We start from the raw sequence: 14,766 nt of genomic DNA, 5'->3' as shown, positions 1-14,766 counted from the left end.
AGTGCTATATGATTTTCAGAGGCATAATTTTCTTGGTACTTATATGTAAGGCTTTTTAAAATCATAAGAGTTTCATAATACTTCACATTTTTAATAATCAAAAGATAAGAAATGTATGTTTTACTTACCCGGGGGGGGGGGGGGGGGTGGGTCATAGCAGCTACATGTTTTCCTATAGTAATTTAATATTGCATTGACTGTACTACATGGATTTTTCTGACTATACACCCATAATATATTCATCAGTTTTATATTGACTTTTTAAACCTTTTCCTTCTCCAACCTCCCCCTCCCCTCAAAAAAGGCAAAATTAATAAGGGTCTCCACCCCTAGGCTACATGTACCCCTCCCCCGAATCTCATGCAGCCATGTAGTTTTAGTGATTTCTATTCTGGTCAGTGCAAGCAATGCTTGTTCATATCTGTCGGATTTCAATTCTCTTCATAATTTGTTTAATCATTTTCTTTGCTAATTTCTTTTATAAGCTGTCAACAAAAAATAAACTCCAGCTTCTAAACTGAAACTGAACTATTTGTAAATTAGAAAAAACACCACAGTTTTAGTAGATCCATGCAACATTGATCAGAACTGTCAAATTTCACTTTTCATCTATACTTATAAACCAAAAACAAAATTGTATCACACATCCACACTACTAACAGGTATAAAATCCAGGAATTTACTTTTAGCGAGGCAATGCTCAAAAGAATCCTAGAAACTAAAAAAGGGACCCTGGAAATCCCCTTCATCACAATGTTAAGCTTAAAAAATGTTGCAGATTTAGGCAATAGGTTGGGAAAAGTACCACCTACCCCCCCCCCCCCCCCGAAAACCAAACAAAAAATTGTCTGATACAAACAATTAGGTACTTGGTAAAGTGCATGTACAAAACAATTTCATAGTATTTTTTTTTGCACGATGGGAGTGCAACTGATTCAGCCCCCCTTTATGATCTCGGCCGTCGATCGCGCGATCGCAACGAAAATTGGCACGCGCTTTACCCATGGCATTATCTACAAAACTATAAAATCAAATTGTGCAGAAAATCTCATTGCTGATTAATTATGCTAATTTATGCATAAAATCATAAGTTTGATCTAATTAATAAAATAATGACCCTAAAATGCTAATTTTTGTTTCACATACTCTAGATAGGCATCTGATCAAATTTATTTTTCAAAAATTTCAACATCACATTTATTTTCTTATGTATTCTATTGATTTTTAAATTTCTTATGTATTTCTTTGTTTTTTGGACTTTGTTTTTTATTGTTTTTTCAATGGATATTGTCAGGGACTTTATTTTGGCCCTATACAAGATAAAATTAATTGATTTTAAAAGTAAAAGGAAAAATAATGATACATTTTATGAATTTTGGCTGAAAACACTATTTGCATTGGATTTGTACACAAATTCATGTTTTTTAGTAATTTTGGGTCTGCATGCACTTACAAAATGTTGCGTAATTTCGGAACCGTGTACCCGGGGGTCACAATTTTGGTCTCAAAAGTTGCTCGAGACTTGAAGGTAAAAAGTCAGCTAGCGACGCGGTCAAAAACATTCGAGCAGTGGATTTATCGCGAAAAATGTCGAGGGGAGGGGGGCTGAATCAGCCCCCCCCCCCCAGTCTTCTTAGGGTTAGATAACAAGTACAGTATACAATATTTCTTCACCATAAAATTGACCACATATTTGCATTTCAATATTGGTAACCAACGTTTTATCATGGTAACTGACATTACATCTCGGTAACTGACATTACATTTTCCACTTGGTAACTGACATTACATATATTTAATGGTACCCTATTGCTTCATTGTTAATTGGTAATCTTTAATTTTGGTGTAGAAGGGAGGGGTGTTACCTAGAGAGGAAATCTACCAAGTTTCATATAATATATCCTCTTTTCCAGGAAATGAGAAAAAAAAGTTCATGTTTTCGGTAACTGACATTACATACCATATCACATACTTCATCAATGTTTTTTTATCAGATGAATGAATTACTGGTGTTTCTTTCTGTGGGATTTTAAAAAGTGTTATAATAGCAAGCTAAATCAAAGGCGAAAACATCATGATCAAACCTGTTCTTTAAAAATCTGTCAAAACAAAATATGTATCAATATACTATTTTCAACACTAATTTGTATCCATACTTTGGCAGCCATTTTGAAATAAAAAAATGGCTGCCAGAGTCGGAAAAAATGTTGTCTCAGAAACTTCAGGTCTTGTTTTATTAAAAAACATAAAGCATTTGACATGAATATCAATTTTTTTGCCTCTGTGTCCATCTGTGGTGAAAATGCCCTGAACAGTTTATTGAAACTCATATTGTAGTTGGTATTGAAATGCTTTTTGATGATTATTTTATACCCCATTCTATAATATGTTTCATGAAAAAAAATCAATTTATGGAATTTATATTGGGTAGCTGCTTGCATGTACTATCACAAATTGAAAATAAATGTAAATATATAGAATATAGATTTTATGAATGTATAATTCTCTTAATCTTTGATGGATTTTCATCAAAGCTTCACCGATACTTTTCTCATTCTTCTGCTTTTATTACCACCAAATTATTGTCAGGGTGAACTTCCCTTTTAAGCAATATTTTGAATGCTTTAATAGTGAAGAGTCTGTCTTTATCTTGTAGGCACTTTATTGAAAATATGAAATACATGTATATATCTTATCAATTCTCATTGTATTTACAGTCGGGATAGAGAGCTTGAACTGGTTGGATCAACGCCTTTTGAATCACTTAATCGCTATCTATGCAGTGACTCTAGGCAACGCCCATATCTTTGTGTTGAGGTGAGAAAGAACCCAAGTGCACAGCCACCGTTCAGTCTCCTAGCCACAGATGAGCGCATTAGACAGTGCAATCTGTTCAATTGCCATGGTAACAATTCTTTTACATCACTCATTAAGGACTGAATATCATTCTGATTAAATGTATTCGGTTCATTGTTTTTCACAAACTGTACCAGTAATTTTCTTTTATTTAATTTTGATCCTAGATAGTACATTTTAAAAAATGATATCAAAATCAATATCAAGTTATTAGGCCTTTTTTCAAATGTAATAATAATGTCTTGATATCAGATTGCTCAATGATATTTCCATTATACTCATGAAGATAAATCCATTCATGGTGGAAATAAGTGCTTTTGACAAAATAGTGTGAAGTTTGAATTAATGTATTACTAGTAGTATGAAATACACAATGCAACTACAAACTGCAATTATTTAGAAAATATGAAGAAAAAAAAAATTGAGGGGGAATGATTATATGAATGTAATATACTAAGCAGTAAAAGGGTATATTTTTCTGGCTAGATCTGTTGTGATAAGTTTTGACATAATACATTCAGAGCATAGTCAGTATCAATTTTACATGTTATTTTCAATGCAATTAAAACAATGCTTACAACATTTATGAATTCATTCTCAAAATGTTTTCACCAAAAACATGGTATGCATGGTTATTAACTCTTATGTTTCCAAAATGTTGATTAAACATTTCAGACCTTTTCTTCAATAAACTGAATTGATTTACATAAAGTTAGGATGGAAAAAATCTAAATATGCTTATAATGCTATAGAAACATGAAGCATTAGGAGTGATTTAGGCAGAATAATCTTAGCTCTAGAAGCCAAACAAACTCTGCTTTAAGATATTATCCTAAAAAGAACATTTGTTAAGATTGTCTTTGCAAATATTCTTTGTGCTGAATGAACGCAAAAAAAAACCCCACACCCCACACACAAAATGAATTAACAACAACATTCTGTTTTACAATTGCCCTGAAATGACTTCTGAAAAGTGATAAAGTTTTCTTTAAACATGATGTCAGCTAGTCCCCTTGGGCTGACAATCATTCCCATTTTGGCATGGAAGTTAATCATCAATAATTAACGATCTTTGTAAATTTATTGTCATTTTCCTATTTGTATGAATGATAATTAGGGAGAAGAAATGCCTTTTATTGTCTTTATATTTTACCGTTTGCATATCAGCATGTCAAAATGCTTCCTTGAATAACTAGGCATGTTGTAAATCTAGCTTAGATGCTTAGATTAGTAACCCTTTTTTACACGTTCTTGTCTGTAGTATTGCATGTTAAGTGTATGAGAGAGTTGTTGGCCTGCATTGATGCATGCCCGAGACAAACTCTAGTGTATCACTGAATATTAAAGTGTTTTTTTATGACCAACGTCCCTGATGATTCCCTGAATTAAAGCATGCAATAATTCCAATAACTAGTTGTGTTCGTCTCTGTGAGAGACATATGTATGTGTAAGAGGTTATTTTTCATGTACATATTTTTTGCGAATGATGGGGCCCCCACATTTTCGTGAGTTGTTAAATTCATGATCAGGAAATAAACCATTCCCCAGCATTTTTAGCCTTACGCTGGCAGTCATTTTAGCCCAAAATTTGGCCAACTTGAAGCAAATTGCAACAATTTTTTTTTTCACCACAATGCATTTCTGTTGCAATTTTTTCCAAGTGAAAAGTTAAAATGACTAGACTTTTAAGAGCAGGGATAATATTGTACACATTGTGTGCTAAACTGTGCTTCTCAATGCTCTAAGGCCAAGATGTATCTTGTACGTAAATTTGTCCATGTAAAAACCTGTTGATAAGTTTGAAAATAATGGCTTGAATTTCACTTTTTGTAGCTTTAAATATGAAAATTTATCATGTCAGACTTGGTTCTGTAAAGGCATCTTAGGATTATTTAATCAGATGGCAATACAATTGAATTATTTTATGGAAAATATTGGAATGTCACAGAAAATGAATGACTATTTTTCTTTATTTGATAGGAAAATAATACAAGATAGAATTTATTCTCTGTGCTTGTTTAAAAAGTGAAATTCTAACTAACTTTATAAATGTTTGAAACTGACCTTTTACAACCTTAGCACATGTAGAGGTAAATATCACATGGAATTGACCATATAGCCTGTTCTAAATAGCTAAGCTTTGCTGTTGGGGTATAAGAATTATTTACCAAATGTGTCAATATTTTTGTGTGTTGTAAGATTTGCAGCTGTTTGGCAATTCATGAAATTTGTGGTTTTGTAGTGTATCAATTTCTTGAGCTTGTTGGCCTCCTGAAAAAAACAGTCCTGTAGATTTATCATTTTACTAATTATTTTTGCAACAAGTTTTGTATTAATGAAAATATTAAATTCCACTGTTATGCTTATTGTTGTTAGCATCAACATTTGCTGAATACACACAGGATGTAGCATTAGATTACGCATGAAGCACTCGTATGTTGAAACTTTTGAAGTGGAGCACGATTTTAATCATCGAATTGTACAAAGGACTTCGGATACACTACTTTACCTGAAGCATGAACTTTGGTGAGTTGCACGAAACTTTATAGCTATAGTGCTTTCTCTATCGACTATGGTCTGCATTACTTTGTTGAGCCGACCGGCCCCATTTGCTCCATTTCTCCTCGTTCCAATACAGACACGAGTGGCAATATTGAAGGTCTCCCATCGGCTCGTTTCTCTAGTATGCAGTGGATGCTGACTCCAATTTTGGATTTAGGATCTCGGAGAGCAGCCCAAAGTGTCCGTATTCAGCTCATTGTAATGCCTGAGGCTGGGACTGACTACATCCATGGGTCAGGGTTGTGGAGGGTCGGGTTGTTCTCGAGTGGCCAACGGGATGGTCGTGGTGTTAGACACCAATACGTCCGGCAGATCCTCAATGAATATGAGACAAGCAGAGAACTAACTGTTTCTTTACCCTTGAGATTTGATTTAAACACAGACTTTAACATGGAAGGAATTGGATGTGGGGATACACGGTACATTTGTATTGAGTTCACAAAAGGAGATAGACCACGCCCAAACTTTAATCTACCGATGACCAATAACCACTTTATTAATTGTCATCTATATCGCTGTAAAAGTGAGTAAAAGAAACATTTGATTTATTTCTATCTTGAAATGATATAGAATCAGAAGATTGTTCTTTACAAAAATAGATGATTCCTGTAGTTTGTATCAAAGATTTAGATACCAGTAGATGAAAGATTGAACATTATGAGATAATATAGACTGTTTACTGCTTTTCATTGCCAACTTTTCATAATTGAATTGTAACTTGACAAAGTGTCGATTTATTTGAACATGCATGCAGGTATTAACAGACCTACTTTTGTTTTTTTATTGCCCATTCAGACAAATTCTGGAGGGGGCGGTTGAACATAGTTTTATATACCTGATGGTCCATTATCTGTCTGTCCCCAATTGTTGTTTTCAGTTCAAAAGACTGGTTTACAAATTTATTTCTTGATTTAGTTAAATACAATAATGGACAGATTGTTATACTTGAAAGCAGATGCTTCCTGGAGATGTGATGTATAGTATGATAAATGGTGAATATATATAGTACAAACAGCCATTTTGGAGGAAAAACGATAAAAAAACTGGGCATTAAACCATGATCGATTATTGTTTTTATGGTCTAATGCATAGGTTCACATTGTCATGTCCTCAAACATGGCTGCTTGCGAAGTCATGTAGCTAGCCTCCCTGTAATCAAAAGATGCTATTTTTTATTCATATCAGATTCAGATCCAAGACCAACTAGAGCTCCAAGACCAAGACCACATCCGAATCCGAATCCCACTTCCACCTCTAACCAGGGTCCCGATAGAGGACCTCGCCCTGTCAGCAATCAGAACAGTCACCTCAAGACGGCAAGGCTTACAAACTTTCGATGGAACATGCAGCCAGTAACATATCGAGATGCTATGTCGAGTGATATAAATCTCAGGGCATGGATTACCCCTTCCCCAACAACTGATTTCATCCATGGTGTCAACCTTTGGAGATTGGGTATCTTTGGCAACTCGTTGCAAACAGGGAAGGGACCGAAAGTTGGGTACCGTCGGCAGGTCTTGCCTCTTCGTGATGCCAATGCTCCAATGCATGCTGTAGCGCCACTTGAATTTGAAATCCCGATGCAATTTGAATTGTGGAGAGTTGGATGTAATGACATAGGGTTTCTCTGTGTTGAATTTGCCAAGGGGGATTCTCCTGATCCAAATTTCAATTTTCCTTTACCTGGTGGAGGTGCAGTTGTTTCCTGCCAAAGAGCTACATGTCTTCAGGGTAGATCCAGCGGTTGGTACACTACAAACTAATTTTTTCTATAGTTTTCTGCAAGTGTTCAGATATAATGGAATGCACTCGAATGCATGAAATAGTGAGTGGTAAACTTATAATAGAATAAATAAAAAGCACTGCAATCTGTAATGATCGTACAATTTGTTGTGTCACCTGCACAGTTGTGAACTTTTTTATCAATGATGGCAGGTTTCATTCAAGGTCTTTGATATCAATCATAAGTTATAAATTGCAGGTCTGCTTCTTGCAACAAACAACTCTTACTTTGGAAAAGTAAGAATTGATCATAAATCATTTGCAAGTTTGCAAATGATTTCTTTTGGTTGATTGATAATAAGTTGCAACAACCCTTAGAATTAAGCTTCAGCTGCTGAAAGTGGGCAGTAATATTGGCTTCTTGTATAATATGTAAGTCTTAAAAAAGACTGAATACAATTGTAAATCAAGATAAGTAAAGACCATTGGTATCTTATAACCCCACCCTTCCAAAAATAATTGTAGATTTCCTAGATGTTGTTAATGAATTAATTATTTAGAGAATGAGTCCTCATTGAAGCATCACTTTATTGCTGTGTGTTCACCGTGTTTCATGTGTGGAAATTATTTGTTGGTACAGGTAGAGTTTTGAATATGATTTGCACTAAGTTTAAGATGAACTCCACCCAAACAACGAGATGACTTGAATAAGTGAGAAATCTTTATGAATGAGAAACTTGTAAAAAATATGGTAATCTAATAGTGAGTAGAAAAGCAGGTCTGGATGGTATCTCAAGTTGTGTGGAAAGGAGGTCATCTCTGAAAAATTAAGCAAGAAGAAAAAACTTTAAAAAGTCCTCTTGGAGCCGCTTGCCTGTAAAAAAATGTTGGACAAGCAATTTTTAAAAAGGAAGAAGAATGACCTCAAAAAATGGGGGGGGGGGGCACATGGCGCTTTAACACCACCTGTTGCGCTCCTTATCGCCTAATCATTCATCTCATGCTATACAATGTTTTATTTAATAAATATAAGCAAAACTAGAATTTAATGATTTCTTATTTTACATCAGATCTGTTTGAAATTTTAAGCATTATCCTTTTTTACCTTTCTCTGTCAATTCAAATCACCTTGTTGCTGGGGTAGTCTACATACAAAGTACATAGTGACACATATTTACCATCGTTGGATTTATTGAAGTTTGTGTAAGCTCCCATTGTATTCACAGTATTACCGTAGTGTAGAAATTGATTTTGTGATGTGTATATTAACACTATGTCTCAGATATTGAGCTATACGTTTATCCCATATTCATATAATTACCATTGTCTAGTTTCAGTTCATATGGTTGACCATATCATCTCTTCATAGTTCACATACTGAACATATGCATAATTTACAACGTGGCTTATTAATCAAATTATTTATTAAGCCTTGCATTCACAGAATTAGCAGGATCAAATTTGAGGGAAAAATTACCATATCATGTTTCTACAAAGTTGAAACGCTAAAAATAAGGTGACACATTTTGTCCTATGAGCATTAATGAACCCTGCTTATACCCTGTCTCCACAGAATAACAACAGTGGCAAATTTTAGGACAATGTGTTCTGTCACACAATCTCCTATACGGAGCAAGTCAGAAAAAACTTTGCACCATGAAAATCATGAATGTAATGAAAAAAGAAACATTTTATTAACACAGAATTGTTATCATGTATATGTCCAACAAAAGTATCTTCTGCGAAATGATTTGATACCATTTCTATGTGGTATATTTTTATCGGGATGTATGTTTTTATGTTAAATTGATTTGTGAAAAAGTAAGGTGTTACTGCAATGAATAATCTAGATGTCCATAATGCTATATGAGTTGCAGTATTTATTGCAGAATACCTTTTCAATTAAATTCACATTAACGTTGATTTGATACTAAAGATTTTTATTCAACAAGGTTCCTAATGCATTTACTGCAACATGTGTAGGATAATAATGTACATCTGTATTTATTCATTGCAGTCACATCTTACTCTGACACAAATCAAATTTTATTTATATCGCAACAAAGAATACCTCTTGATTATCATAGCGTAAACATTCATTAAAAATGATATCAAATTATTTGGGAGAATATGCTGTATAATACACATGTGTTTAAGTCTTTTTTTTTATGTAGTCATTTTGAGGTGTGAAGTTTTAGCTGACTTGCTTGGAGTTTTCATATTGAACATATAGTTACAGTCCACCTTACACATTAACTAGTAAACCTTGTGTTCGCAGAATATTATTATTGAAGGTTATATGGTTTGCCGTATTATCTCTACAAAGTTGACTAATCACAACAATCTGCATGGTGTGATATTTTGAACTATTTTTAATGAAACTTATATTGTCATGGTTTCTTTTTCTTTCCCAGCTTCTCCCCCCCCCCCCATTTTTTCACTGTTTTTTTTTTATTACTTGTGACATCTTCATCTGTCAGATTTCCACATTTGTCATTTTCCCATTGGCATGTTTAAACCCCTTGTGCTTTAACCACAGTCATTTTGTACCAATGATGTGATATTTACTTACTGACATTTTCTCACACTTTTAACACCAGTCTAAGCTCTAAAATAATGTGTTGCATATAAGCAGTAATATGCAGGATGCAAATGCGATGCAGATGGAGTGTTTTCACTGAAATCTACACATTTTATGAAAATGTGAACAGTATTAGCCAAGTTTACTCTTCAGTATCAACATACAGTACAGTATATCTTAATTTCTGCATGAAAGGAATTAATTCAACTATACCACCGACTGCTTCATGTTTTGTGTAGACACTTTCAATATGATTACTGCATTCACATATTTATGATCATCATAATGATTCCCCCAAATCAGATAAAGTATGTAATATGAAGCATAGTACTGTACATCAACATTCCAGAGACAAAGTCCGTAATAATGTAAGCCAAACAAAAATGAGGTCTTTCTGGTAGGCGCTACATCGGTTGTTAAGGTTTTGTTTATCTCAACAGGAATTAATGAATGCTTTTCTTTTCTTTTCTATGGTACTACAGCTGTTTCGGTTAATGTCGCCAACTACAGAAGTTTACGCGCTAGCTACGGTGTAGAAAGTGCACCAGGTGAAAGGGCTGTTCCCATAAGGGTTAATTTGATGGTAACCCCTGGTGATTCGACAAAAACAATTACTGGGAATCGACTGTGGAAGGTGTCTGCTTTTGGAAGTGCATCTCCTGACGGCAGCGGTTCAAGGCAAGCTTAAATCACTGCGCTTCATAATTATTTATTGTTTCCCAAACTACTGTGAACAAATTTTGACTTTTGTCACTATAAAGTTTTTTAACATCATGAATAATTCATTTTTTTGCATTATAAAACATTGAAAATACATATTAACTCTTGGGGACCAAGCATCCTGAGGTTGGACGTAGGGCAGCTTATCTTGAATTTTACAATAGCATTTTGGGGGGATTTTCTCCAAATACCATTTCATTCACAAAAGGTAGTATTTATATGATTCTTTCATTCCATAAGTACAAATTGACTGATGAAGAATTTAATGTAAAGGAATTTTTAACAACATTTTCCACACTGTTTTTGCCCCTTCTTTATATTAAAGGGTAATAGCTAGGCATTCTGTTAATATATATTTATATATATATATACATATATATAATATATATATATATATATATATATATATATAATAATGCATATTGCCTGAAAGGAATGTTTTTTGTATGCTTACAGTTTAAATCAATCATTTTTCTGCAAAGTCATTTGGTGCTGATATGTAGTAAGTAAATAATTTTGCCCCTTATTTGAAGACTCGGTATATTTTTACTGGCAGGCTGAAGGATCAAAGGAAAAATCTGCAGCAAATCTTGTATTTCCTTTTTATTTCTCTTCAATAAATATTTTTAGGAGAAGCGAAATACCAAATATCCTGGATTCAGAATCACAGCGTATTTCCATGCGAGCAAGTCAGGAGATGACATTGAGTGGAGATGTTGGGCTGCCTTTGGCTGAACATGTGGGTTGCAGACCAGGCTATGAGTACCTCTGCTTAGAATTTGCGCGTGGAGATAATCCAACCATGACATTTTCCATGAATTCCAATGTCATGTGCCGACAAATGGAATGCCAACCTGTTGGAGGTAAGATTTAGTTCTTGTTTCTGACAGGAGAGTGGAGGAAATCTTTGTATAATCAGTAACACACTAGTTAATGCATGATGTAATGTGTACGTAACACCCAGAATTTTTCTCGCCCACCAAAGGTGAAGGCGAGAATAAGGGATCCAAATGTCATCCGTCCACCGTCCATCCGTCTCATAACTTTGCAACAATAAATCACTTTTCAACCAAACCTGGATTGAAGATGTAGGGACCTGCATGTTATGGTGCATTCACATGCAGGTCACATGGTAAGGTCAAAGGTCATTTTCAGGTCAACAAAGTTTATGTGCAAGACTCTTTTATGACATATTACTCTCCCACCATAAATCACTTTTCACCCAAACTTGGGTTGCAGTAGAGGTACTTAGGAGACCTGCATGTATGCTGTAGTCTGAGGTCACATGGTAAGGTCAAAAGGTCATTTTCAGGTCAAAGTTAAATTTTATGTGCCAGACTCTCTTTATTCTATCCCATAATCCCAGTAATTTCACAATGAACTTTTGATACAAATCGGTACGTTACATGCTGTCGCAAATTGCGATATTTCTGGTTATTTTCACAAGTGGGCTATCGAGACACAACATCGCTTATGCCTTGTCATTATTATTCATCTTCCTGCTGTCAAAAAGAATGGATTGAAAATGCTTAAAGGAAACATATATTTTTTCTTAATTTTTCAGTGTTTGCATGTATAAGGTGCAGATGTAATATTTGGTCTTGTCTTAATTTTAACGTTTTTTTTTGCGATTCAGTTCCAGAGGCCATGTTCTTGTCACAGATTCATCATCATCTCTGAACATCCACCCGAATCCACTTTCTTCCACAACAGTTTCTTGCATTATGATCTCACTTGTGTTCTCTATCAAATATTTTGACACTACACATATTTTGGTATCATGGCCCGGCCTTTCTGTTCTCCTTAAGTTACCTTCTATTGTCTCCACATTCCATGTTTCTGAGCCATATACCTTATAACTTATGTAAAGTTTATTGGTTGGCTAAGTTGTTCCAAACAAACCAGCATAATACGTAGATAAATTCAAGTAGTAAATTATAAAATCAGGTGAGATATATATGATGTTCCCTTTGATTCTTAATAATTCCCCAGATACTTCAAGGAGGCCTAATACCGGTAACACCGGTCATACTGGTAACACCGGTAATACTGGCCATACCAGTAACACTGGTAATTCTGGTAACACTGGGAATGCTGGTGATACAGCCAGATGGCAGCGGATGGGCGCCAATTTACAGGGGCTTGGAAGTGACACAATAGGTGCTTCGCTGGAGATACATCCTCATGACACTACTTCAAGGATCACTGGAAGTGACCTGTGGAGGGTGGGAGCTTTTGGAAGTTCAAATAGAGAAGGCACAGGAAGCAGGTCAGTTCATGATGACAGTTTACGTTATATAATATTACCATACACATGCAGATGTGAAAATCCCATTTGAAGTTTGAAAATAGGGTCTTAAATGTATTTTTTTATTTTATAGTTGCTTACATTCCTTTCTATGGGCTAGGCTTCCCTTTCTACTTGATAGTGATTTTCATTTATCAGTCTGAATATTCCTCCGCCAAAAGTGTTCACACTGGATGAAAGATTTACTCACTCTAGCCTAATTTGATTGGCATGGGGCAATCATTAAAAGTAAAGAGTGTTACCCCATATCCCCTGATAATACCCCTTTTTGGAATTTTCTGAGTATGGTTTTGCTTGCTCACAAATCTTTCACTGAAATGGAAGCCTATATTTTCTTATAATTTAATAAGTTTTCTCCAGATTTCATACTATTATAGGTAAACCATTTCCTTTAATAGGCCCATTGAATAAGATAAAGAAACTGCCTATTTCTTGCCTGCTTTAAAAGTTTTTGAAATGTCACCATAGCTTATATGAGAATATGGATCTATTTCATTGATTTTGGATGTGACGGAAAACAAGTATCATTATTCATTTTCCATTGTTTCAGATCACATAATCAAGGTCAAGTGTCATTTAGGGTCAAATTTGATTATGTGCAATCAACTTTGAAATCTTAACCAATGTGTAAGGACCAATTTCATTAGACTTAAACATAAGGGTAATAAAGTATCACAGATAAACTTGCATGAGTTCTTGAACACATGACCAAGGGCAAAGAACATCTAGGGTCAATGAACTTTGACCATGTTGTAGTATCAAGAAATATGATTTAAAGTTTCGAGATGATATTTTATTGCATCAAACTTACATAATAATGGTTAATTGAAAAAAATAGATAGGCGTTCCACATGTACATAAAATGAAGTCCATGTCATTTTCACAAAAAAAATGGGCCGAAAATGGGCAAAAGTCTGATAATACCGTCCAAAATGTCTAAAATACAAATGGTTCCGTTGTTCTGCTCCCAAAAATTTTAAAATCCATGTAATTTTCCTCATACTCTCCGGATTTGTAGAGGAATATTCTGAACACATATGGGGTCCATGTGCTCGTTTTTAAACTATCAGTGTCTGTAGTATTGCGAGTTGGCTTGGAACAGCCCAAAATGCGCCTAAAACGTGCAAAAGTTTTGTACCGTCCAAAATGTCTAAAATACGAATGGTTCCTTAATTCTGCCCCCAAATTCAAAATCCATGTCATTTCCATCATACTCACTAGATTTGTAGAGGAATATATTCTGAAGACGTTAAAAGATAAAAAATATGGGGCCCATTTGCTCGTTTTCAAATTATTAGTGTCCAAATTATTGCAAGTTGGTTCCGAAGTCTAGCTCCCAAACATTGAAAATCCATGTCATTTTCATCATACTTTGCGCATAGATACTTAAGCACCTGAATATTCCAAATATGGAAAAATTAACATGGGTCCATGTGCTTGATTTTATGCTGCCCAGAAGGAAAAACCAGTAAGACCAGTAAATTTTTTTACTGGTTTCCAGTAGAATTTTACTGGTTTCCAGTATATTTTTACTGGGCCAGTTGATTTTTAACTGGACCAGTAAAAATCAACTGGAGACCAGTTCCAACAATTGCATTCCAGTTGAAGCAATTAGTAATACCAGTTAAATTGTTTTTCATCAAACTGGTGTTTCTGGTCCAATAAATAATGACTTTATTTCAAGTCAGATCATTTGACGAATTATTGAAAATGAATCTTGCAATTCAGAGAAAGTTATTATCGTTATCATTGTTATCATCATTCTTCTTATAATTATAATAATTATTATTATTATGATTATGATCATTGTTGTTATCATTCTTATAACTGTTATCATTGTTATTGATATTGTAATTAGTATTATTAATATTATCATAATTGTCAAGTATTAACATTATCATTAAAATAATTATTTCCTTTGATTATGATTAAAAGCAAAGCAAGATATATTCCTCTGATATTGTCAACTGGTCTAAAGTACTTCATTGTTTGAAATTGAACTGGTCAAGACCAGTAA

The 14,766-nt window shown here is 34.3% G+C and overlaps 1 protein-coding gene across 1 annotated transcript in view; it reads left to right on the top strand.

The window, feature by feature from the left end:
- Nucleotides 1–14,766, top strand: part of LOC129255826 (uncharacterized) — a 72,535-nt gene that overhangs the window by 32,933 nt on the left and 24,836 nt on the right. Inside the window, exons 13-18 of the mRNA XM_064097959.1 lie at nucleotides 2,718–2,905; nucleotides 5,495–5,941; nucleotides 6,604–7,161; nucleotides 10,204–10,399; nucleotides 11,072–11,304; nucleotides 12,434–12,710. Of these exons, the coding sequence (XP_063954029.1) occupies nucleotides 2,718–2,905; nucleotides 5,495–5,941; nucleotides 6,604–7,161; nucleotides 10,204–10,399; nucleotides 11,072–11,304; nucleotides 12,434–12,710 (1,899 nt within the window). The remainder of the gene's footprint in view (nucleotides 1–2,717; nucleotides 2,906–5,494; nucleotides 5,942–6,603; nucleotides 7,162–10,203; nucleotides 10,400–11,071; nucleotides 11,305–12,433; nucleotides 12,711–14,766) is intronic.

Source organism: Lytechinus pictus, chromosome 3, assembly GCF_037042905.1.
Source record: "Lytechinus pictus isolate F3 Inbred chromosome 3, Lp3.0, whole genome shotgun sequence".
NCBI classification, from domain to species: Eukaryota; Metazoa; Echinodermata; class Echinoidea; order Temnopleuroida; family Toxopneustidae; genus Lytechinus; species Lytechinus pictus.
Note: the sequence above shows the minus strand (reverse complement) of the source record. Positions and strands in the feature narration are given on the sequence as shown.